This window comes from Rhinopithecus roxellana, chromosome 11, assembly GCF_007565055.1.
Source record: "Rhinopithecus roxellana isolate Shanxi Qingling chromosome 11, ASM756505v1, whole genome shotgun sequence".
NCBI lineage: Eukaryota > Metazoa > Chordata > Mammalia > Primates > Cercopithecidae > Rhinopithecus > Rhinopithecus roxellana.
The window spans coordinates 90,195,862-90,219,090 of NC_044559.1; the positions used below are offsets into that span (position 1 = coordinate 90,195,862).

Consider the following 23,229-nt stretch of genomic DNA (forward strand, 5'->3'; position numbering starts at 1 on the left):
CAAATGCAAAATAACTGAAATCATAACAATCACTCTCTCAAACTATAGCACAATCAAATTAGAAATCAAGCCTAAGAAATTCACTTAAAACCATATAATTGCATGCAAATTAATTATATGAATAACCAGCTCCCGACTGGCTTTTGGGTAAATAATGAAATTAAGGGAGAAATCAACAAGTTCTTTGAAACAAATGAGAACAAAGATACTACATACCAGCATCTCTGGGACACAGCTAAGACAGTATTAAGAAGACAATTTATAGCACTGAATGTCAACATCAAAAAGTTAGAAAGATCTCAAGTTAACAACATAACATCACAACTAAAAGAAGTAGGGAACCAACAGAAAACCAAACACAAAGCTAGCAGAAGAAACAAATCAGCCCAAATTAAAGCTGAATTGAAGGAGACTGAGACACCAAAAAGCATTCAAAAGATCAACGAATCCAGGAGTTGGTTTTTTGAAAAAATTAATAAATTAGATAGACCTTTAGCTAGACTATTAAAGAAGAAAGGAGAGAACATCCAAATAAACACAATTAAAAATGACAAACAGGATATTACCACTGACCCCACAGAAATACAAATAATCATCAGAAAACACTACGACCACCTCTATGCACATAAACTAGAAAATCTCAAAGATGTGGATAAATTCCTGGACACAGACACCCTGCCAAGACAGAGCCAGGAAATAACTGAATCCGTGAACAGACTAATAATGAGCTCTGAAATTGAATCAATAATAAATAGCCCACCAACCAAAGAAAATTCAGGACCAGATGGATTCACAACCTCATTTTACCAGATGTCCAAAGAAGAGCTGGTATCATTCCTCCTGAAGCTATTCCAAAAAGTTGAGGAGAATGGACTCCTTCTAACTCATTCTATGAGGCTACCATCATCCTGATACCAAAACCAGGCAGAGACAACAAAGAAGAAGAAGAAGAAGAAAGAAGAAAGAAAGAAGAAAGAAGAAAGAAGAAAGAAGAAAGAAGAAAGAAGAAAGAAGAAAAGAAAGAAGAAAGAAGAAAGAAGAAGAAGAGGAGGAGGAGGAGGAGGAGGAAGAGGAAGAGGAATAGGAAGAAGAGGAGGAAGAAGAGGAGGAAGAAGAGGAAGAGGAAGGAGAAGAGGAAGGAGAAGAGGAAGGAGAAGAGGAAGGAGAAGAGGAAGAGGAAGAGGAAGGGGAAGAGGAAGGGAAGAGGAAGGGGAAGAGGAAGGGAGACCTTAAGGGGAAGAATATAAGGAAGCAGCGGGGAAGGAAGTTAGAAGAGAAGCAGAGCGTAAGAAGAGGAGATAGGCAGAGTAGCGAGCTCGGAAATGAGAGAAGACAGAGAAGAAGCGGAAGAAAGCGAGATAAGAACGAAGCCGGCCGCCGACCGAGAAGAGGAAAGGAGCGTAGCAATTGCGTAAGAACCTGCCCGCCGCGACGAAGCAGCGAGTCCGGAGATCCGCCCCGCCGAGAAAGCCGCCTCCTCAGCACGAGAAGAAGAAGAAGAAAAGAAACTTCAGGCCAATATCTTTAAAGAATTTTGAAGCAGAAATCCTGAACAAAATACCTGCAAACTGAATCCAGCAGCACATCAAAAAGCAAATGCACCACGATCAAGTAGGTTTCATCCCTGGGATGCAACGTTGATTCAACCCAATACATGTGATTTATCACATAAGCAAACTAAAGACGAAAACCACATGATTTTCTCAATAGATGCAGAAAAGGCTTTCAATAAAATTCAATATCACTTTTATGTTAAACACTCTCAATAAACTAGGTATTGAGAAAACATACCTCAAAATAATAACAGTCATCTATGACAAACACACAGTCAATATTAAACTGAATGGGCAAAAGTTAGAAGCACTTCCTTGAAAACCAGCACAAGATAAGGATGCTCTGTCTTACTATTCCTTATCCAACATAGTATTGGAAGTCCTGGCCAGAGCAATCAGGGAAGAGAAATAAATAAAGGACATGTAAACAGGAAGAGGGAAAGTCCAATTATTCCTGTTTGCAGATGACATGATCCTACATCTAGAAAACTCCACAGTATCAGCTCAAAACTTAAGCTGATAAAAAAAACTTCAGCAAAGTCTCAGGGTACAAAACTAATGTACAGAAATCACTACCATTCCTATACACCAACAATAGTCAAGCCAAGAGCCAAATCGGAAATGCAATCCCATCCACAATTGCCACAGAAAGAATAAAATATCTGGGAATACAGGTAATCAGGGAGGTGAAAGTTCTCTATAATGAGAATTACAGAACACTGCTCAAAGAAATCAGAGATGACACAAACAAATGGAGAAACATCCCATGCTCATGAATAGGAAGAATCAAAATTCTTAAAATGACCATATTGCCCAAAGCAATTTATAGATTCAATGCTATTCCTATTAAACTACCAATGACACTCTTCACCCAACTATAAAAAAACTATTTTAAAATTCATATGGAACAAAAACAGCCCAAATAGCCAAGACAATCCTGTGTAAAAAGAGTAAAGCTGGAGGCATCATGCTGCTAGCTTCAAACTTTACTATAGCACTATAGTAAACAAAATGGCACACCAAAATAAAAACAGAGACCAATGGAATAGAATAGAGTATCCAGAAATAAGGCTGCACACCCGCAACCATCTGATCTTCAAAAAAACTGACAAAAAACAAGCAATGGGGAAAGGACTCCTTATTCAATAAACGATGTTGAGATAACTGGCTAGCCATATGCAGAAGGTTGAAACTGGACCCCTTCCTTACATCGTATACAAACATTAATTCAAAATGGATTAAACATTTAAATGTATAACCCCAACCTATAAAATCCCTGGAAGACAACCTAGGCAATACCATGTTGGACACAGGAATGGGCAAAGATTTCATGACAAAGACACTAAAAGCAATTACAATGAGAAAAAATTGACAATTGGGATATAATTAAACTAAAGAACTTCTGCACAACAGAAGAAATATTCAACAGAGTATAACAGACAACTTACAGAATGGGAGATAAATTCTGCAAACTATACATCTGACAAAGGTCTATTATCTTTTTTCTTTTTCTTTTTTTGAGACAGTCTCGCTGTGTCACCCAGGCTGGACTGCAGTGGTGCGATCTTAGCTCACTGTAACCTCTACCTCTCAGTTTCAAGTGATCCTCCCACCTCAGCCTCCCAAGAAGTTGGGACTACAAGTATGTGCCACCATGTCTGGCTAATTTTGTTGTTGTTGTTGTTGTTATTTTTAGTAGAGATGAAGTTTCACCATGTTGGCCAGGCTGGTCTCAAACTCCTGACCTCAAGCGATCTGATCTGCCCTGCTCGGCCTCCCAAAGTGCTGGGATTACAGTTGTGAGCCATCACACCTAGCCAGAGGTCTATTATCTAGTATCTATAAGAAACTTATATAAGTTTACAAGAAAAAAAAAAAGCAACCCCATTAAAAAGTGGGTAAGTTTAGAAAAGTGAACACTTTTCTAAAGAAGACATACATGTGGCCAAAAAAATATGCAAAAAGCTCAACATCACCTATCATTAAAGAAATACAAATCAAAACCACAATCCAATGCCATCTCATACCAGTCAGAATAGCTATTACTAAAAAGTTAAAAAATAACAGATGCTAGCAAGGTTGCAGAGAAAAAGGAACAACTTACACACTGTTGGTGGGAGTGTAAATTATTTCAACCATGTGGAAAACAGCATGGCAAATCCTCAAAGACCTAAATACAAAATACCATTTGACCCAATGATCCTAGTGCTGGGTATATATCCAAAGAAATATAAGTCATTCTATCATAAAGACACATATATGTGTATGTTCATTGCAGCACTACTCACCATAGCAAAGACAAGGAATCAATGCACATGTGCATCAGTTGGTAGACTGGATAAAGAAAATGTGGTACCTATACACCATGGAATACTCTGCAGCCATAAAAAAGAATGAGATCATGTCCTTTGCAGTAACATAGGTGGAGCTGGAGGCCATTATTCTTAGCAAACTAACATGGAACAGAAAACCAAATACTGCATGTTCTTACTTATAAGTGGGAGTTAAATGAGGAACACAGATGGACACATAGAGGGCAACAACAGACACCAGTGCCTGCTAGAAGGTAGAGGGTGAGAGGAGGAAGAGGATTAGGGAAAATAACTAATGGGCACTAGGCTTAATACCTGGGTGACAAAATAATCTCCAGGAACATAGCCTGGAGTTTGAATAGCCTCTAGTTTGTGTGTAAAAATACCCAAGGGGCTATGGTCCTGGAGCAAACGCTTCAGGACCCGTGACATGAGCTTACCCTATATAACAAACCCACACATGTACACCTGAACTTAAAGAATTTTTTTAAAAAGCCATATAGTAACTATTTTAGGTTAGATGGATGTTCTCTTTCCTTGTTGTATGAAAGCAACTGTAGACAATACATAAAGGAACTCACATGGCTGTGTTTCAATAACAGTTTATTTAGACATGTTGGGGAAAAAAATGGCCCAAAGACCTGAATAAACATTTCTCAAAAGAAGACATAACTAGTCATCAAGGAAATTCAAATCAAACCACAAAGAGATATAATCTCAGGCCAGTTCGAATAGCTATTATTAAAAGGACAAAAATTAACACTAGCAAGGATGTGGAGAAGGGAGAATGCTCGTACACTGTTGGTGGGAATATAAAGTCATACAGCAAATATGGAAAACTGTATGGAGGTTTCTCAAAAAACTAAAAATAGAAGTACCATATGATCCAGCAATCCCAATACTGGGTATATACCCCCAAAGAAAGTAAATCGGTATGTTAAAGAGGTATCTGTACTCCCATGTTTATTGCAGCACTGTTCACAATAGCCAAAATATGGAGTCAACCTAAGTGTTCATTAACAGATGAATAAATAAAAAACATGTGGTATATGTGTGTATATATACATGCACACATACAATGGAATATTATTCAGCCACAAAAAATGAAATCCTATCTTTTGCAGCCATACAGATTGAACTGGAGGTCATTATGTTAAATGAAATAAGCTAGGCATGGAAACACAAATATTGCATGTTCTTACTCACTAAAACTGTGGATCTCATGGAGGTAGAATGGTGGTTACCAGAGGCCGGAAAGAGAAGAGGGAGCAGTAAAGAGAAGTTGGTTAATGGGTACAAAAATACAGTTAGATAGAAGTAAGTTCAGCTATTAGATAGTACAATAGGAAAATTATAATTGACAATAATTTATTATATGCTTCAAAAAGCTAGAAGTGAAGAATTGTAGAGTGTCCAACACAGAAAAAGGATAAATATTTGAGGTGATGGATATTCCAATTACCCTGATTTGATTATTACACATTGTTTATGTATCCAAATATCATATGTATCCCCAAAATATATATAACTATGATATACCAATTAATAAACATGCAAATGAAGGAAAAAATAACTGACAGTAAAAAGTATGGTAGGACTTTATGGTAAAAGTCTGCAAGTGGAGCTTCCCAGTGATTCTCTTTTCCACAATTAGGTTTATTTTTCAATTTAAGGGGGAAAATAATCTAGGAATGTAGCTTCTGGCCCCTGCCCTCTCCTCATTTCTCACAATGCTGCTGAAACCATTATTTTGTTAAGATGACTGCTTACTTCCTAATTTCCAATTGTCAGTACTCATCACTCTGTACCTCACTGGAGTATCTGGCTTAGATGATCACTGTGCTGAAATGCTCCCATTTGCTAGGCTTCCAGCAAGCCACACTTCCCTGACTTTCCTCTTAGTTTGCTCCTTGTTCTTTTTGGGGTTCCTCTTCCTTTTCTTTCCCAGATGTGTTTTCTTAAGGTTATGCCTTTGATTCTTTTATTTTTATTTTGCTCTTTAGCAATGTCATCCCACATTTATGGTTCTAATTATCACATCTACATAAATGGCTACCATAATCTAGTGATAACATCTCAAGTTCTTGTAGTTTTATTTTCTGTTACCTCAATGTGGATCTTCTGGGAGTAACTTAAATATATTCATTTCTGTCCTTAAGTGTCCCTTTCTTCATTTTGTTTCCAATTTCTTCTAATATAACCACTATCTTCCCAGGTACTATAAACCTCAAATTCATTCCCTTTCGCCTCCATCATCACAATCATCTAATTTGTTTTCAATTTCTGATCAATTTATATTATCCATTTGCAATTTGTACCATCTTAAACATTTTTATTCTTACATCTCTTATTCAGGCCCTGACTTCTGCATGTAATATTCAATTATCTTTTAGCAGGTCATGCCTCTCCCTTTTGCAATTCAGTTGACACAGAATTTTAAAATCAATCTTCCAAAAGCACAGCTGTGATGATGTCACTGTCCTACTCAAAACCTGTAGTGACTAAACCAAATCTATGAAACCGATCTAAACCACTTCACTTGGCACTAACGGCTACAACTTATCTTTCCACAGACTATGCCCTCCCACTGGTTCTTAAATGGGGCAACACCACTTTACTAGGAGGTTTATGGAAATGTGTGAAGGCACTTTTGGTTATTAGAAAGACTGGACTGGGGGAGGTGCCGATTCTGAGCTTTCTGGCCTCCCCAGAAAAGGCTGAGCCCCACCACTGTGACTGTATCACACAACAAAGAATTGTTCCACCCAAAATCCAAGCAAGCCTCCTGTAAAGAAACAACATGGCTTAGACAGACTTGATTGCTTACTTTTTTCAATTTCTATTATATGTTTTTCCATCTCCTCTGCCTAGAATGCCCTTTTCATATTTTCCCAAATGTGCAAATCTTGCTTCTCCTTCAAGGCTCATGAAAAATGACACTTTTCTGTGGGCTCTCCCTGTATCCCCTGACATGAATCCAATTCTCAGGCCATTTCCACCGATCCCTCCCAAACACCACTTCCTTTCTATCTGGACAATAAATTTCCCTTTTGATTATAAACTTAATGTCAGCAAGGCTCTATCTTTATTTTCCTCCATGACTAGAAGAACATTGTACAGGCCAGCACAGATCCTTTATGTTAATGTGCTTAATATCGCAGCACACACCATGATTATAAACGAGGCTGTAAACACTTTGGTTTGTAATTCATTCTGAGATTCTTGCCTTGGCCTGCATCTGAAACCATGCTTATTCTAGGCTACGTACTTTAAAGTCATTATCTAATTTTTTACCCCATTTCCCCACTTGAGTTTGATGACCATGACTTCTCCTCCACAAATTCTGTTTCTTCTGCCAGGACACACCACCTCCGATTTTCCTTCTAATAAAACTTAGACCTTAAAATTCTTCTTTCTCAGAACTGCTCTGTTGAGTACCCCCTAAATTCCCACTCCCTGCCCCTGGCTCACCCTAGCTTCATGGATGCTCCCAGTAGGTGGTCTGTAAGTATTTGCTGAATGAAGAGATCCTTGGAGTGAGTGGAAGAAAGTGGCTGTGTAATTGGAACAAGATACAGAGCAATGATAGGATAAAGGCACAGACATTTCCAGTCGTAGTAGCTGTGCTCACAGCTGCACCCAAGCACTGTCTCCCCACATAGATACCACACCATCACTGGAAAGAAACTGGTACTAAACTTACATCTGAAATCACCCTAGTCAGTCTTGAGGACATACCACTCAATTATTATAAACGTTTAAAAAACAAAATCACCTCATTTAAGTCTTTTTTACATTATGACACAACTGATGGTTTCCAAAATTTTAAGAGCATTTGTGCCATTCCCTGAAGTGAAAAGAAATAAATTAGGCATAAATTATAAAAGGCCTGATATGGCTCTTACATGATTCTTAAAGAATATGGTCATTTTACATTGAATATTTGGGTCCTATATTGTTTAGTTGAAAACAAAACATCCATCATCATCATCAACAGTAGATGAAACAAAATATATTTACTTCCCCAAAGCTTGATACTTAGAAAATTAAGTGCTTTCAGTTCACAGATATGAGAGCTTCTCTATCAGAAAAACAAATAAAAATCCCATACAAATAAGTACATGGTTTTCCATTTGAAAGAAACAGTCTAATGCCCTTACTGAAGTGTGTACTAAATACATCATAACTTAATCAGAACAAGTCGCTGTTTTTGCAAAATAGTCCTGTCTATGCAGAGAGAGATAATGCCAGTCACTTCACATGACTTGTACTTCAACAGACAAAGTGTCGTACTGGGACTTTTTATCACTTTGATTAGAAATTGAGAGTTTCTACACTCCCAGAAAACGAAGAAGGAAGGGGAATAGTAATGCCTTCCAATATTTACCTGCCAATGAATATAATCCTAAAAAGGTCATTGAGGTATAATCATTCACTCAGCCTACTATGTGTCAAGCATTATTCTTAGGATATATCAGCAGAACAAAAATTCCTATCCTCATGGAGTTTATAGCTTTCTATGTTAAAATATGAATACAAGTGACCTCCAGTGCATGCCCTAACCCAAATACTTTGTTCTTTTTATATTTCACATGCTTCTCTAGGGCAATGTTGTCTTTCTTCCCTACTTACCAACACACCCAATATATATCTCTTTTAGAAATTATAGATTTTCAGTAACAACTTATAAAAATATTATCTCTTTGTACCCAACTACATCACTGAAAATAAATTAGGTACCTCTGGAAGATGTTTTAGCCCTGTCAGGTCATTGGATACTACTTGGTGAGAGCAACAGAGATATAACAAAGCAGTACTAGATACTGACTCAAATTAGACAGTGATTGGAAAACTTGATTTATTTTAGAACCATATTTCTCTCTTTTGATTCTGGAAAATTTAAGTACTTAGGAGGGTCTGCCTAATTGAATGTGTGTTCACCACAGGGAAAATACCCTAGGTTTTCATAATGATTTTTGTTAATTTGTGAATCTTATTTATGGAAAGAACACTTAACATGATCTAATTCTTCTACCTCTCAATAATGAAATTCTCTCTCCAATACTTTTGTCAAGGTATACCCTATTTTGCCTTTGTTTAAACACTTCCAGTAATGAGGTGACAGCTCACTATGGCTTAAAACAACTTATTCTTTTTCTGCCTATCCTTTAAACTATGGGCCCAGGATTCAGCATGAAATTCTTGATGAAGACATTCGTGTGCCAAGTATACTGAAAATTTCCTTCTATTTCACAAGCTAAGTATCATAATCATTTTATTTTTCATGTCATACGAATAATGTGCTGGTGTCATAACAAGGTTTGAGGGAGGCACGATTCACACATGAGCATGCAAATCCAATGATCACACTTACACTACAAAAAGATCAATTATTTCAAAGCTGTAAGTCAGTCCTCATATCATGCTACTGACTTATACCATTAAGTCACCTAAATTAGTACTTTTAACTTTCTGGACTTTTCAGGCCACAAATATTTTTCAAAGAAGAAGGAGACACAGGAAAGAGAAGGAACTGACATAGGGTGAGTATATTTTTATTTTTTTATTCGTAAAGTAAGAAAAAAATATTTTTTATTGATAAATAATTTATTTTTTGCCAAAAATAAAAATGTAAAAAAGACTATTATCTACTTTATGATTTCAGAAATCAAATATTTCTGATAAAGTAGTAAATATAAAACCTCAGAATAAAAAGTTGATTAAATTTCACTATATGAAAAAAAGCTAACTACACTGAGCTACTTTTGCTATAGACCATGAAAATGCTTTCATAGACCCAGGTTTGAAATTCACTGAACCAGATAGCAAATGTCCCTCTCAAGTCCTGGTGCCCCATGTGCATTTGATGTGCAATAGTTTCACTATACGCTCGTGCAATAGATTTTATTTAAGCTTAAGCTCTGACTTTGTATTTGCCCTTATTTAATTTCAGCTTATGAATTTTCAAACATTAGACTATTCTGTCTATCTTTCTCAGTTTTGTGCCTTATGCAAATATAAAATGTTTATTTTTTCAATATTCTTTCAAGTCACTTGTTACAATGGAGCAAGGATTAAGCCCTATAGATGGCTTTATCCTTCCACCAGGTTGAGTATAACTGTTCACACACCTGTAGTACTCCAGCAATGCTGTTATCCAGATCACAGTTCTCTCTTTCATAAAATAGACAGATCCATTAGAGGATCTCAGGATTGGGTTTCAAAAGGCTTCTAGACCCACTTTTCACCCAAGGTTTGTTTGTGCCCCCCATTAAAATACCTTGGTCAACTAGTTACTCTCCTTGTGTTAAATGTCTGTAGTGTTGAGAAACGCCAAATCCTGTGTTCTCAGTGAAGTTCAATTCCTGTCAGGATAGCTCTGCTAAAAACACTCATCTCTATCTTGAGATAAAATTTGCATTCTTCTAACATCTGCTCACAGGTTGTACTCTGCCCCTCGGGGCCCTTCAGAACAAGTCGTTCACATCATAGTCCTTTAAAGACATAATGAGAGTGATTGTGTTTCTCCAGGTCTTTTCCAGGCTAAAAATTCCCTATTGCTTTTCTGAGGTGTACATATGACATAGTTTCAACTCATGTCACTATTTCAAATATCTCTGCTAAGTATGCTCCAAGTGATAAATCTTTTTTGAAGGGTGATACCTATAACTGGGCAAAGCTTTACAGTTGAGGTCCTTTGTGCACAGTAAGAACCAGAACAACTCAATTCACTGAAACTTAGGTGAATTCAATTGTACTTAACAAACAGAAATTCAGGGCCACCCTATCAGCTCCTCGTGACCCAGAACTTACCTGACTCACTCTAAAATCAACCTAGCCTATGAATTCAGATCTCATACTTGGACAGTATCTATACATAAAAAAGCCACTGTAAAGGTTTTTTTTTTTTCTTTCTGTCAGTTACAGCTCAAAGTGATTATACTGCCTTTTTTTCATCTTATGAAAAATAAGACACATCATATTAAGAAAAATATCAAGAAGTTGTTGCCAAAATCCTCCCTGCCCTTTATGAACATAGAATGATTTATCATTCTAGTAACCTTCTCTCTCATGTATATACTGAACAAATATTTATTGAACATCCAATATATATTTTATTTCTCCTAGGTACAGGGGATATTAATAGCGAATAAGGAAGATCAAATCATTGACTTCATGAACTTTCTTCGTGAGTATGTAATATATATAATAAAGGTAACAAATTAATATAAAATATAACTTCAGGTTGTGATATAGACTCTAAAATAAGCAAGTATGGTAACATAGTAAGTCATAGCTGGAGGAGTGATTTAGAGAGAAGGGAGATTGATCTCTGAGAAGATGATATTTAAGCTGAGTCCTCGTAAATTGAACATAAAAGAAGTTGTCCATATGGCCATATGGGAAAAAAACACCGGGGTATTATGAAGTGCAAACACCCTACCAGGTGGAAAGAGGGTTACTGTGTTCTAGAAACACAAAAGGAACTATGTAGAGATCTAGTGGGTGAAAAAATAATAATATGGAGTGGGGTTGGAAGTTAGGCAGTAGGAAAAGCATATAGGTCTGATTAAGATATAAAAATAGTCTGCATTTTAAAAAGCTAAGGAAAGTGATTTTTCTGATGAACACCTTTAAAACTTTATGTTTTACAGAGATATGAGTGTAGGCATGGAGACCATATAGAATGACATTTTTTTTCTTTTTTTTTTTTTTTTTTTTTTTTTGAGACGGAGTCTCGCTCCGCCGCCCAGGCTGGAGTGCTGTGGCCGGATCTCAGCTCACTGCAAGCTCCGCCTCCCGGGTTCACGCCATTCTCCTGCCTCAGCCTCCCGAATAGCTGGGACTACAGGCGCCCACCACCTCGCCCGGCTAATTTTTTTGTATTTTTTAGTAGAGACGGGGTTTCACCGTATTAGCCAGGATGGTCTCGATCTCCTGACCTCGTGATCCGCCCGTCTCGGCCTCCCAAAGTGCTGGGATTACAGGCTTGAGCCACCGCGCCCGGCCTTAGAATGACATTTCTGTAGTCCAAGATAGAAATGATGGTGGCGTAGGCTAAGATGTTGACAAACAAGGTGGAGAGAAGTATATAGATTCAAGATAGAGTTTTTTTTGCGAAATGGTAGGACTTGTTAATGGATTAGGTAGGAAAAACAGCCATTAGATATCATTCCAACAACAACTTCACCAAAGCAGGCATTTTTTGTTTATCATTTGTTTTCTTTACTATTTTCTCTCTAGATGCATTAACAGTGCCCACCACATAGTAAATGTTCAATAAATAATGAATGAATGAGTAAAGAAAACCTCCCAGGTTTTTAACCAGAGCTAGGAACTGAAAGAGAAGTGGAATAAGATGAAGATGGAGAAATTAGAAGTTTCATTTAGGCTATTTTAAATTTTAGATGTTTTCTAGATATCAAAGTAAAGATGCCAAAGGAAAAATTAGGCATATGTGAGTCTGGTTTTTCAGGGGAGATATTTGGTCTGGAGAGAAAAAATTGGAAATCAACAGCAGTAGAAGATATTCAGAACCACGATGTTTACTAAAATAAATAATTAAGAAAACAGTATCTCTGAAGGATAACTTTTAAAAAAGATCTGATTATGGAGATACAGTAGTCCTCCATTCTCTGCAGAGCATATGTTCCAAGATCATTCAACAGATGATTAAAACCTCAGATGGTACCAAACCCAGTTATCATCAATGAGAACACATTTTCCGTTCATGTCTTCTGCCCAAAAACTTAATGCCTTTTCCATCTTATAATTCACTGTGGCCATAACTTTTGCAATTTGAGGTGCGACAGCAAAATGAGCATTAATTTCTTTTTCCTTCTTCACAATTTCACAGAGGATCCGTTCTTACCATGGATTTTAGCAACCACAGCATATGATTTTTTTTTTTTTTTCATATCTTAATTGCCAGAGTCACTACTCTTGTATTTTGGCACCATTATTAAGTAAAATACAGGTGACTTGAACATGAGTACTGCGACAGTTGATTGGATAACCACGACGGCTGGTAAATGAGTAACAGGAGGGTGGTATTTACAGCATGAATATGCTAGACAAAGGGATGATTCATGTCCTGGGTGGGACAGAGAGAGATGAAGAAAAGGTTTGATCTCAAGATGGGGAATTACATGCAATTTAAAACTTATTATTTCTGGAATTTTTCATTTAATAGTTTATTAAATGAACTATTAATACAGTTGACTGAGGGTAACAGAAACCATCAAAAGCGAAACAGCAGACAAGGAGGATTACTGTAGATGTAAGATGTTTATTAATGGAAAGATTAAATATCTTAAAGGGGTCATTCCCTAAAATAATCTATAATTCAAAACATTTTAACGTTTTAAATCTAACTTCTAATGTTTTTCCATGATACTTGATAAGTTAATCCCAAAAGTTATATAAAAATTAAGAATGACAGCTATAATTTAAAGAAAAAAAAACAGGATGAGCCAGCTTGCCTAGAAGATATTAGGATTTAATGTAAAACCATGCTTAAAACATTATGATACTGTTACAGGGATAGAGAAATAGACCAATGGAACAGAATAGAAAGTCCAGAAACTTGTGTACCTTGAAATGTTTCACTTTGCCTATCAACCTATCTTTGCATGTGGAACAAACCAAAAATAATTATACATTGTTATATATGTATTATATATTTAATGCATTATATAAATTTGTATATGTGTATGTGTATTTATGTTTATAAGTATACATGAACATGTATACAAATATATATTAGACAATGGAAATATTTGTAAGTCTTCATGGGATATGTGTGAAACAATGGTAGAATTTCACAGTAATTGAGAAAAGATCAACTATTTAATATATGATGGTGGCCCAAATGTCCACACTACAAAATGAAACGATCTCTACCTCATGTTAGACATAAAAATATATTTCAGAAGGAATAAATACCTGTATGTTGAATAATAATACTTTACTCTTTTAACAACATAATGTGGGAAATACGTGACATATTTGTTGATAGAATGTCTTAACAAGGCACAAAACCACAAACCAGGGCACACAGTAGGTGCTCCATAACTACATATTAAAATAACTAAAAGATAAATCATACGTTTACGTTAAAGTTCTTAAAGTCTGCGACTGAAAAATTATTTTAAAAATATTTCAAAAGACATGAGCAACAGAGATATTTTTAACAAACCTAAGCAAATTAATTACAAAAAAGACAACCTAACTAAAATTGGAAACTTCGTAAAGGATATAAGCAAGTCACCGAATTAGAAAGTCAAATAGTCAATAAATATTTGCGAAAAGAATGTTCTCACTAGGAATCAGAAAATTACACATTAAAACCAATGAGAAATACTTAATACTTTCAGATTGAAAAGGCATTTTAAAAAGTGATAACCTTGAGCGTTATTCACAATGTGCAGAGATGAGAACACTTACAGAATGTTGATGGGAGTGTATTTCATTCAACTACTTTAGAGACCTTGTTGGAGTATTCTGTTCCCTCTGGAGTTTCATAGAAAATTGACATCAGTTGGGAGATCTCAGCTGCAGGTCCCCTAGACTCCACTTTTCCAGCTTGTTCTTACTTGTTAATCAACATTAAGTCCAAAGATGCAGTTTCCTTCACAGTTTCCTCAATATTCTTAGAGATGAAATTGTCAGCAAGGCAAATCAAGAATTTAACACATGCCCTACTTTTTGTAGAATGAGAATCTCAGGAGACATCCAGAGAATTAAAGTCCCTAATCTTTGTTATATTTATCATCCTTATAACATATGTGGTCTTCATTAGGAAGTATCCATATTATTTCCTGCTTCTTCTCAGACAAGAGTGTTTAAATTGCCCTATGTGTATGTTGATTCATGGCTTCAAAACTATTTGTCATGTAGTTTTAAGATTTTACTTAAAACCTTCACTCTTTCAGTGAAGACTCTTCAGGTTTTAAGAAACATCTGAATTACTGACAAGAAAATATTTAACTTTTTTCAAACACATATCTTCTTTGATAAAAGAAAAAAAGAGTCAATCCTTTCAACCCATTTGAAATTTCAAAATAAATAATCACTAAAAACAAATCAAATCATTTGGACCAAGCATCATTGCCTCAGGAGATTCCAATATGGCCACTTAAGGAATGTCAGTCGTTTTCTCTATTCTCTTTTTAAGAATCACCTTAGGACAATTCAGTCCTCTATGCTTCAAATAAACATTTTGGCCGAGCACGGTGGCTCATGCCTGTAATCCCAGCACTTTGGGAGGTCAAAGTGGGCAGATCACTTGAGGTCAGGAGTTTGAGACCAGCCTGGCCAACTTGATGAAACCCTATCTCTACTAAAAATACAGAAATTAGTCAGGCATGGTGGTGCATGCCTGTAATCCCAGCTACTCAGGAAGAAGAGGTTGCAGTGAGCCGACATCACGCCACTGCATTCCAGCCTGGGCTACAGAGTGAGACTTGGTCTCAGAAAAAAAGAAAAAATAATAATAATAGTGTATTTTCATATGCATAAAAGCATTAGGAATTAATTATATATAATTTTACAGACAAAAAGACAGTAACTTAGTTATCATACCTGTGGACACAAGGTTTCCAAATGATTGGCTGCAATTTTGACAATTTTAATTCCATCTTCATTTGTTGACATGGAACAAGCAAGATTTGCCACCTTAAATACAATCCAAAACAATGGAAATTATTTTAGATTATCAAGGAAATGTAGCAACACTTATACTGAACAAGAACATGTACACATTCATTGAGAATCTCAATGACAAAGAACATTCTCAAAAACATCACTGGTATCCATTTTATGAAAGAATTCAGATAATCTATTAAAGCAAATAGCAATAGAAAGACCTAGAGAATTGTTTAAAATGAGGAGAGACTAGTGAGTGAATCTGTAAACCCTGTACAGTCTCTTGGTATCAACACCTAACCCATAATAAGAAGCTATTGTGAGACTGGAAAAAATATGTTTATGGATTGAATGCTAATAGGATTTTGGAATCTCATATGATTGTGATTTATTTTAAATTAGTAATTGGTTTATTATTTCCCAGAGGTCTATTACTCATATTTAAGTTGCATTAAGTATGACTGTATCTGTATATATGTTTTGTTTGTATCAAATACACTACAAAGCTGAACAAATACAAGATAATTAACTTCTTCCTGCTCTTGATTTTCCACTACAACTTCATGGGTACTGTTTGACATTCCAGCAGTGCATTTGATTCAAGCATTAGTGACACCCAAATTTCTCTTATATTATTGCTTTTGAAATTTACATTTTCTTCCAACAAAATGGGTGCTCTTTTTATTACCATTATGTCCATGACCTAAATCCAAGGTTTATAAATACTTTCTCCGGACCATGAAAGAGCCACGATAAAGAGTGGGAGATTATTTTCCCTTCCTCTGAACCCCGCTCTTGTTCAACATTCTTCTTACTAACGGAGTAAGGCTTATGGAGAGAGGCACTGTTCTCTCTGATCTACAAAATATATCATTATCTTTATCATTGCAAGGAGATACTTGATCTAACAATAATTTTTCTATCTTTTAAAATATCTCTGTCAATTGTTTTATACTTTAACACATTGCAGTTTTTCCTGCTAAGATCTAAAATACATCCAGTTGTGGAGAAACCATGCATTAGCCACATGCAGTAGAAATAAACAACATATGACTTTGGATCACTATTTTAAGAGTACCACAAAATGTTAGTGAAATGGATTTACAGTCTTTGCTTTTTTATAACATTTATTTTAATATGCCACTAGTGAAATAACTCCTTGGTTTTCATTCACATATAATGAAATAACAGCCATACATTATTTAACTGTGGAAGGGCATTGTTCACTTCATTAATGTACATGGGGATGGCTTACTTGAAAAGGTCTTTTGTTGGCTTGAAGGTCACCATGCCTCAACTTTCATATCTGACACATAATTAGCACATTTGTGAGTTATTTGAAAAGGGCAACAGTTTTTGTGCCCCTTTCTACTCCCCAAACCCCAATCACTAAAAGTGAAACTTGACAGTTTAATTGCTTTAAATATGTATTATATTAATTCACACTGCATTTGCAAAAAATACTGACCTGTAAATTTGAGCACTGTTTGTTTAAAGTAAAAAAAATAAAAATAAAAATCATTGGCTCAATGTGGTCAAATTACAAGAATGATGGTTAACCCAAAGCTTAGAAATTACAGAAAACTGTCCCTTTGTAGATGCTCTTTTACTTTACTTACTCATATTTAATGTATCCTCATTTTCTTCTTTTTCCTTTTGAAAATATGCATTCTTCTTCCAGACATTGGCTGGCCACTAGGCTTATTAAAAGCCAATTAAGTGACTGACATAGTATGGAAATTATGTTAAACACAGTTTGTGTCTATATTAAGAGAATTAATTTTATACAACTCTATAATGAAAATACAACACAAGTGAAAGTTGTGTTTTCTACTTGAAGTTTTCTTCTCAGTTATTATACTAACACTCTTTTTGTCTTCATTTATTCTATGCCTGCACATACCTGAACTTCTCCTTACCAGAATTGTTTTGTCAAATAAAGTTTCTACGTAATAGAGTATATTTCAAGGTATGTGCAGTTTTAGTGCTATTTTGTACAAACAAGATCGAATTTTAAGATACTTAGTATCTATGACAAATGTTAGAAATAAAATATCTTTACATTTCAAATGTGAATGATTTTGTGATGTATTTTCTAACGTGACATCCATGTGTGAATGAAAGCCAAATTTCTTCTAATGATGATTCTTCCTAAATTCTGCATGGCTCTTTAGTCAAGTATGTTCCCAAGAACAGTAGAAATGTAATTCCCTCTGGTCAGAGAATACAGCCTGAAAATAAGATGTTTTGTAAAAATAGTTTTAGATATTTGGACATTTGATATCCTTTGTGTATCTGGGAAAAATTTGGGCAAAGCTTTGTTGGTATTCATAAGATCTCTGTAGCATGTTTCAGCTCACTAAGGGAAACAAGGATATCGGGAGTTTCTGGAGACAAACAGATCTGGGTTTGAACCCAATCCCACAGTTAATAAGCTTCTGATCATGAGCAAGATATTAAATTATTTGACCTTGTTTTGTCACCTATAAAATGGGTATGATAATGACTACCTCACTGGGATGCTTTGAGAATTCAATGAGATAACGTATGGGGAGAGTCTGATACCTGATGGCCTTCACCATGTATGAATTGCCTTCCATTTAATCTATCTCTCAACTAATGGAAAAAAAAAAGAAAAAAAGAAAAAAAAAGAAATTTCATTCTCTCAGAGGTTTTGTAGAATGAAAGCCTTAGGAGCCTAAAGAAATTTAACAGTATACTGACCCAAGAGCTACAAACTCAAATGCTTTCAAGAGCCCTCTAGGGGATACAAACATTGAGTCTAGATTGACTCAGCGGTAGGGTGGGGTGGTGGGTCCCCAAACAAAATGATTGTGTATGCCCCACTGAAAGGCATTCGTTAAAACAAGACAAATGAAAGGAAAAACTCAATGTCTTAGCCAAACTAACGTCTGTTGGCTTACTTTAGTTAATAAGTCACTGTTTTGTGACCTCTAACCCCACTCTCTAATCCTATATTGTATAAATAAGAAAACAAAATTAAGCAGGGGGATAAAACATACTCAAATCAACCAATGGCAGGGCGACTATTAACTAGCGATATGTGTGTGTCTTTTTTGCTACCCTGAAGAAAGTGTTCAAAAGCATTCTTGCAGTGAAATGATTGACCAGACTTTTTATTGATATTGTGCTACGGCCTTCACCAAGTCTACAAAAAGCAGAAGCTAAATTATCCTAAATAAACGGGACGAAAGGTAGTTAGTTAAATTTACACATTTATTGAAAAGAAAAACCTGGGACAAAATGTTCTTTCATTTTTTACAAAAGATTAAATTACATCCTTAAAATAATTACCAATATTGTAGTAATTTAAAAACAAACAGGGATTTTGGTTAAACAGGGATATGCGTCTTGATATGACAGGAGAGTGAAATTTTGTATTAGCATCCCTCCCTTGCAGCTCCTTCCTTCCTACCATTTCTTCTGTCCTCTAAAACGTATGGTATATTCTAGGCCCTTTAAACATAGCTGACCTTATTGCCCTATTTGGGCTCTAAAAAACATTGCAAATGAAAACGCCTGACCAGACAATTCCTCACCTGAACAATCACGTTGATGTTTGTTCCCTTCTTTCTGGTTCCTAGTTCATTTTTAAATTAATTAATTTATTTAGAGATACAGTCTTGCTCCGTCGCCCAGGCTGGAGTGTAGTGGCTCGATCTAGGCTCACTGCAACCTCTGCCTCCTGGGCTCAAACAGTCCTCTCACCACAGCCCCTCAAGTAGCTGGGACTACAGGTGTGCGCCACCACACCTGGCTAATTTTTGTACTTTTTGTAGCGACGGGGTTCCGCCATGTTGGCTAGGCTGGTTTCCAACTCCTGGGCTCAAGCGATCCATCCGCCTCGGTCTCGCAAAGTCCTAGGATTACAGCCATGTGCCAAGGCACATGTTCCAGTTCTGTATACTAGTTAGTATGTTTCTGTCATGATTTCCATTTGCTGGACTTTGAGTCTTTCCTTTCACTCAGCAGAGAACATAGTATCCTTCACTCTCTAACCCAGGGTTTCCGGTGAGAAATTCCCTGTTGTGGAGCCTGGCATTGTAGAATCCTGACACCCAGGCTAGTTCTGTCCCTCACTCTCTATCAAGGTCAGGAGAATGACCATGCTTGACATAAAAGAATGACTCACTAGTGGTAGAGCCAGGGACAGCAATGAAACAGATATTTTGAGATGGGGAATTTCCCCAATGACCCTTTACAAATATCTACTATACTATAGGTTAAGTCTGCTTTTTATCATTACTTTTTTTCTAATCTGGTAAAGATATTCTATTTTAAATACATTGAATGTCAGTTCATGGTATGTTTTAACATTCTAGTATTAAGTTTTATCTGAAATCTCAGGAGCACTGGTAGTGTTCTCAGTCATCTTAGACAACTGAAATGGAATCATTGTTAGGAATGAGTACACTATTTGGACAGCTGCTTATCACACATCATTCAGTCTGTCACCAAGAAGTTCCCACACGGGTATTTACCTGTAATATGGTCTCTCCAGAACACGAAGCAAACCTTGATGTTTGCTGAGATTTTCATTGTCACACATTCATTGTATATATATTGTTCACATAGTTAATTGTTATATCATGTCACCACGTGTCCTAGCTCTCAATGGGGGAGAAAGGTCACCATCTCATTTTCATGCATTTTCCCATCTGGCAGTTGGTCATGCAACCCTTGCGTAAACACTTGCAGAGACAGAGAATTTACTGTCTTGCAGGGCAGTCTTAGTCCCATTGCAGGACAGCCCAAAGTTACAAAGTTACACACGTTATGAAGTTCTTCTTTATAAGGAGATGAAATATTTCTCTCAACTTTCTCCTAGTTGTTCTAGAATCCAGAACGGCAAATATCTTTGATAATGGAAATAAAATGGGGTCTACAGAAAATTCAAATCAATAGTTCTCAAATTGTGGGCTAAGAGAGATGGTAAGAATAATAGAATCACCAGTAAATAACTATTAAAAATAAAAGTTCAATTCCCTTCTGTCAAGATATTCTGATTTATTAAGTGTGTATATGCATGGAAGTCAGAGGTGTAAGGGATGTATAATTAGATTTTTTAAAAGTTCTCCCAGGTGATTCTGATATACCACCTCCCCCATTCCCAATACACACACACAACAACAACAACAACAACAACAACAACAATACACACATGACAACACACAGATACATACTAGGATTTTGGTTAATTTTTATTTGTTTGAATAGACACTCTTTCCTGAAGATAAATGTGCTGAGGTGAAAGTCTAAAAAAGAATGACCTGAATATTTACGGGATAGCATAGGAAGTTAAATAGAAAGCTTCACAAATTAGAGGCAAGAAATAATGACTTAAACTTCTACTTGAGAAATAGAGAAAAAGTTAACAACTGAAATAAGAAATTCAAGTATAGGATATTTCTGGCCTTCCATCCCAAATCCATTCCTCCTTTTGGTAATAACACTGATTTCCCTCGGAGAACAGCTCTTTCTCTAACCTGGTGGTGTAAAGTCTTGGTACAATTGTCAATCAAGGATCCTGGTCCTCCCCTAGGTTTAGCCTGGGCATATCCATCACTTACTACTGCCACCTACAGCCCTGAATCACTCTTTGTTCTGTGGAATCTTAGCCTGCTTTCATTTTTATTTACGTGCATTATCTTATATATTCCAATAAAGTCTTTATTTTCTTTTTTAGTAAGCCAAATGTATTTTATTTTACATACAACCAGAGAACCATGATTCTTAGTAAGTACTGAGCCAGAAACTTATACTCCTAGAATGTACTAATCTCAGATGGATACTTTCAGCAAAGTTGAAAGCTGGTAATGTATAACCATAATTATTTCTGTGAAAGGCACCTTCTCATTAAATGCCTGCCTCTGGGTTTAGTCAGCCTGGATGTCCTAGTGTCAGGGAAAAATGCAAGGAAGGAGACAGTCATTTCACTTCCTGCAAATATAGACAAGTGTCTTCTTTTGACGATCTAATTCTTCAGTGTCTATTAGAACATGTGACATATCAGGTACAAGAGAACATCTAATTCTTGAAGAAAATAATTTATCATTTTTGAGTTTATCTTTCAGAAAGCTGTTCATTCTGTTTGAAAACCACCCCTCACATACTCTTTGAAAATCATACCTATACTTCAAGGCCTGGATCAAATATTGTCTCTTCCACAAACTATTTTCAGATGCCCAGGATCCATATCTTCATCTTCCCACACTCTCGTGTTATAGCAAATTCTCATTCTCCCTAAGCTCACTTATGTATCTACCAGATGGTGAGCTGCTTGAGGGTAAAGACAATGATATATTTTTTAAAAAATATTTTTCCCATCAAGTTAAATACCCTGAAAATAGTATTTCATCTATGTAAATAAATAAAAATAATAATTTATCTCTATCTGGAACTAAATCATCAATATAAACTGCTGTCAATTGTGTCTGAAATTAACACATTTGGTGAATTCTATTTTTTAAAGTCCTGTGTACAACTTAATTTGTTCATTGGAATCTATGTCCTTTCTTCCACTCCTTCCTAATAAAAATAATCCTAATTTTGTACCGTATTAATATAAAGGTAAGTATTATTGCTTTAGGTTATGGGGAGAAAGATCTGAGAAAAGGAAGTCCTTAGGTTATTAAACTTAACTGCCCTGAGTGGATTTCAGTCTGGCTGTGTATATTCATTGGAAACATCAAGATTTGACAAATCTGTAGCAAAGATACAAATAAACAGAGAAAAACTCTGAATATAAGTGTGGAAATAATCTAGCTGAAACAGGTTATTTATTTTTAACTTGTATTGGCAAAGGAGACTTAGGCTTCTTTCTGAATTTAGAAATGAATGGCAGGTTCATAAAAGCTTATGAAGACGCATGAAAAAGGAAAAATGATGTCTATGCTCCTTGGACACGGTAGCAAGTAGCAAAACTACAGTCACTAGCCAAATCACTGATAGATGGAACACTAGAAGTTCTTCAGGTTGGTGGGAGATAGCAAGAGTTGAACTAGATACTTCGAGTTTGAGTTGCCACTGAGATACATAAGAAGACATAAACTATATATAGTTAGATGTGTAGTTAAAAGGGGGTCTTCAGTAGATATATTAATTAAGAAGTTACTATTTTATTCATGGTAATTAGATATTATGTGAGGAGAAAAAGTTCTTGGAGTATATAAGATATTAATATTTGTTAGGCAGAAACATGAGGTTACTCCTTCAATGAGTCTTAGAAAAAGTGGCCAGAGATAAGAAAGGTGACCCACTATACTGTGATGTCATGGAGACCAGGAGAAGAAAAGGTTTCAAGAAGATGATATCATATATCAAATGCTGAGAGAACAAGTAAGATATCCCTGAAAATATCCAATTCGGCCACAGAGACAACCATGCTAATCATTCCTAGAGTGTTCGAGCGAAATGACGATGGTTAAACTAGCCGGGCATGGACAGAGGACTGTGTATGGGGTAAAGTAACCCCATGAGTCTTATGACTCAAGGCAGAGAGCTACGGGTCGCCTGTAAAATACTCACTCTCTCATTCTCACATATATCCATTTTAAAACATTTTACCTCTCAGTAATATCCCAAATCATGTATTAGATTGGTGCAAAAGTGATTGCGGTTTTTGCGATTACTTTTAATGGCAGAAACCGCAATTACTTTTGCACCAACTTATACTTTTGCTGTCCTCTACCCTAGGT

General features: G+C 36.0%; 1 protein-coding gene and 1 non-coding gene across 4 annotated transcripts in view; both read right to left on the reverse strand.

Moving 5' to 3' along the window:
* The window catches only part of CTNNA3 (catenin alpha 3), a 1,783,100-nt gene that overhangs the window by 676,626 nt on the left and 1,083,245 nt on the right, over window positions 1-23,229 (reverse strand). For all 3 annotated transcript variants that reach the window (XM_030941008.1, XM_030941007.1, XM_030941009.1), the window contains exon 10: window positions 15,449-15,541. In XM_030941008.1, the coding sequence (XP_030796868.1) occupies window positions 15,449-15,541 (93 nt within the window). The remainder of the gene's footprint in view (window positions 1-15,448; window positions 15,542-23,229) is intronic.
* On the reverse strand, window positions 9,151-9,252 carry LOC115900610. Its single transcript, XR_004060279.1, has one exon. It is a non-coding gene; the product is annotated as a small nucleolar RNA U13 (small nucleolar RNA).